This window comes from Cynara cardunculus, assembly GCF_001531365.2.
Source record: "Cynara cardunculus var. scolymus isolate 2C chromosome LG 6, CcrdV1, whole genome shotgun sequence".
NCBI lineage: Eukaryota > Viridiplantae > Streptophyta > Magnoliopsida > Asterales > Asteraceae > Cynara > Cynara cardunculus.
Genome location: NC_037533.1, coordinates 6,864,296 through 6,866,903, shown reverse-complemented (window position 1 = coordinate 6,866,903; position 2,608 = coordinate 6,864,296). Strand labels below are relative to the sequence as shown.

At 37.6% G+C, this 2,608-nt stretch overlaps 1 protein-coding gene across 1 annotated transcript; it reads left to right on the top strand.

Annotated features, from left to right (window-relative positions):
* The first annotated feature begins 1,740 nt into the window (after window positions 1-1,740).
* LOC112514101 lies at window positions 1,741-2,325 on the top strand. The gene has a single exon (XM_025120433.1). The coding sequence runs from the start codon at window positions 1,741-1,743 to the stop codon at window positions 2,323-2,325; it is 585 nt and encodes a 194-aa protein (XP_024976201.1).
* The last annotated feature ends 283 nt before the right edge of the window (window positions 2,326-2,608 follow it).

The following is a 2,608-nucleotide window of genomic DNA, read 5'->3' as shown; positions in this document are numbered from 1 at the left end:
GACGTCAAATGAAAATTTTCCTCAATATCAAGAGTGTGTAAACTTTCTTTCTAAGATTCTCATTTACTATTTATAGTAAATGAAAATTGTGAGAGTTGGCATTCAGCCGACCTCCCTTATCCTCACAAACTATATAATAACTAAGTACACTCACACACACACACACACTCACTCACACAAATATATATATATATATATATATTCCAAAATTTCAAATCAAAACTTATAACCCGAATAATACAGTACAACTCTCCTTGATATGCCACCCTTATTTCGTCATCAAAACATTTTACAAAACAATTCCATTTAGACTGCAGTTAATGGAATTACTAGTTCAAAACCATCTTTATCAAAATTCCCATTTATATATAAAAGCAAGTCAAAATGCAAATCTGGTCAAAATAGACTTGACCGGACTTTATCTCCGGTCAAGTCTAGGCCGATTTACAAAATTCGGACAACAAATCACCCAAGGCTTGTCCGATTTAACACTTAAGAGAATTTMAATACTTTTGTCTGGATAACAAATCCGGACAACACATCGCCCAAGGCTTGTCCGATTTAAAATAATCCGGTCAGCACATGGTCGTATTCATACTTATCCATTCAAAATATTTAACATAAACTCAATTTTTATAAATCGCTCAACTCTTGTCGGGTTTAAGACTAAATCGCTTGACTCTTAACCGGTTTAAGATTAAATCGCTTGACTCTTAACCGGTTTAAATCTAATCCGGACAATACTCACCAAGCGGTTTATTTATAAATCGCTCATGCCTTATCCGGTTTAGGGCTTAAATCGCCCAACCCTTGCCCGGTTTATGACTAAACCGCTTATTCCTTGTCCGGTTTAGTCTAATCCGGACATCATTCATCAAGTTAAAATAAAAGCTATACAATCAATTTATGCAATTGTAAAGAGTTTTCAAAGCAATTAAACCACTCACCTTGAAAGCCTTTTGCAAAACAGTCTTTTGTAAAGCTCAGATTAAAGTCCGGTCAGCACTTCTTCTTCTTAAATCGTACACTCACTTTCTAAAAATGGTAAGAAGAAAGTGATGGAGGCCTAAAACCCTCTTTATATACTTTCCAAAAGAAGTAGGGCGGTTAAACCGCCCTCCTCACATGCATGCATGCATCTCTTTACCGTCAAATAATTATATATATATATATATACTCATGCACATATGCATATACATCCATGCATATCACACGTATAAATATATATATGATACATAAATGTGCATCCACATATACACATAATCTCATTCATGCATCTACATTATGCATATTTTCACATACTAGTATGATAAATTATATCAATTTATCATTCTATCATGAAATCATTTAATTAGATAACCACGTATTTATTACCTCGGGTGATAACCAGGATTCAGTTATCACACCTTTGGGGGGGGGAGACAACTTATTATTTTGGTTCTTCAATCTTTACAACTATATTGGATGTCTATGTTTCTGTTTTCTTCTGGGATTATTCACGATATTGGAGCTCTTTTCCAGAATTTTGTTTGGTCTCCAAGGGATGATTCTAGAGGAAGGTGCAGGTTAACTTGAGATGTAGTGTGCCAGCCTCTTAAGAGTGGAGGACTTGGTCTTAAGCGTTTGGCAACTTGGAATCGAGCGTTACTTGCTAAACATATCTTGGACATTGTGAGGCACCGGGACTCGTTGTGGGTGAGATGGGTGTATCGGAACAATCTTAGATCTAAGCACTTCTGGATGGCTCGAAAAAACTATAATTGGTCGTGGGTTCTGCACAAGTTGTTGGATTTACGTCCTCAATTGCAGCGGTTTAGAAACTCCCAGATTGGTGATGGACATGATTCAAATGCTTGGGAAGATAATTGGCTCTCTTGTGGACATCTATCTTCCTTCATTTTCTATAGATTCGTTCATTCAAGTGGATTCTCGACTAATACTACAGTTCGGGAGTATATTCAAAGACTGGATGGGGTGTGGCCGACTGATTGGTGTCTTAGCTATGCTGTGCTTGCTAATTCTCCATTACCGTCCTTGCATGAATTAGTTCGTGATAGAGTATTATTGGTTGATAATCATAACTCCGGTGTAGAGTTCACGTTTAGTACAACTTGGTCTTCACTGGATGGGAGCCACCCGATTGTGCCATGGTATAGTTCAGTTTGGTTTCCTGGCCATATCCCTAAGCATGCTTTCTGTCTGTGGCTTGCTTGTCATCACCGTCTTCCTAGTCAAGATCGAATGCTATGGAAACATGAGCCTCCGGACTTGGAATGCTCTCTCTGTAAAAACTGCATGGATAACCATATCTATATCTTTTTTTAGTGTAATTTTTCAAAAGAGGTATGGGAAAGTATTTTACAAGAAGTGGACTGGATGAGTATGTCAGATCCTTGGGACCACATCATGGAGGTTATATCGGATACGAGAAGATTGCCTAAATGGTTACAGCAGAAACTAGCACTTACGGCCTCGGTCTACTATATTTGGTAGGATCGRAATAGAAGACTTTATACTGAGAATCACCGTATGGCTGCAACTTGTAAAGGAAATTAAAATCAAAATTTGTATTCGTGCGGCGTGGAAGGAGAGATGGGTTGAGAGGATT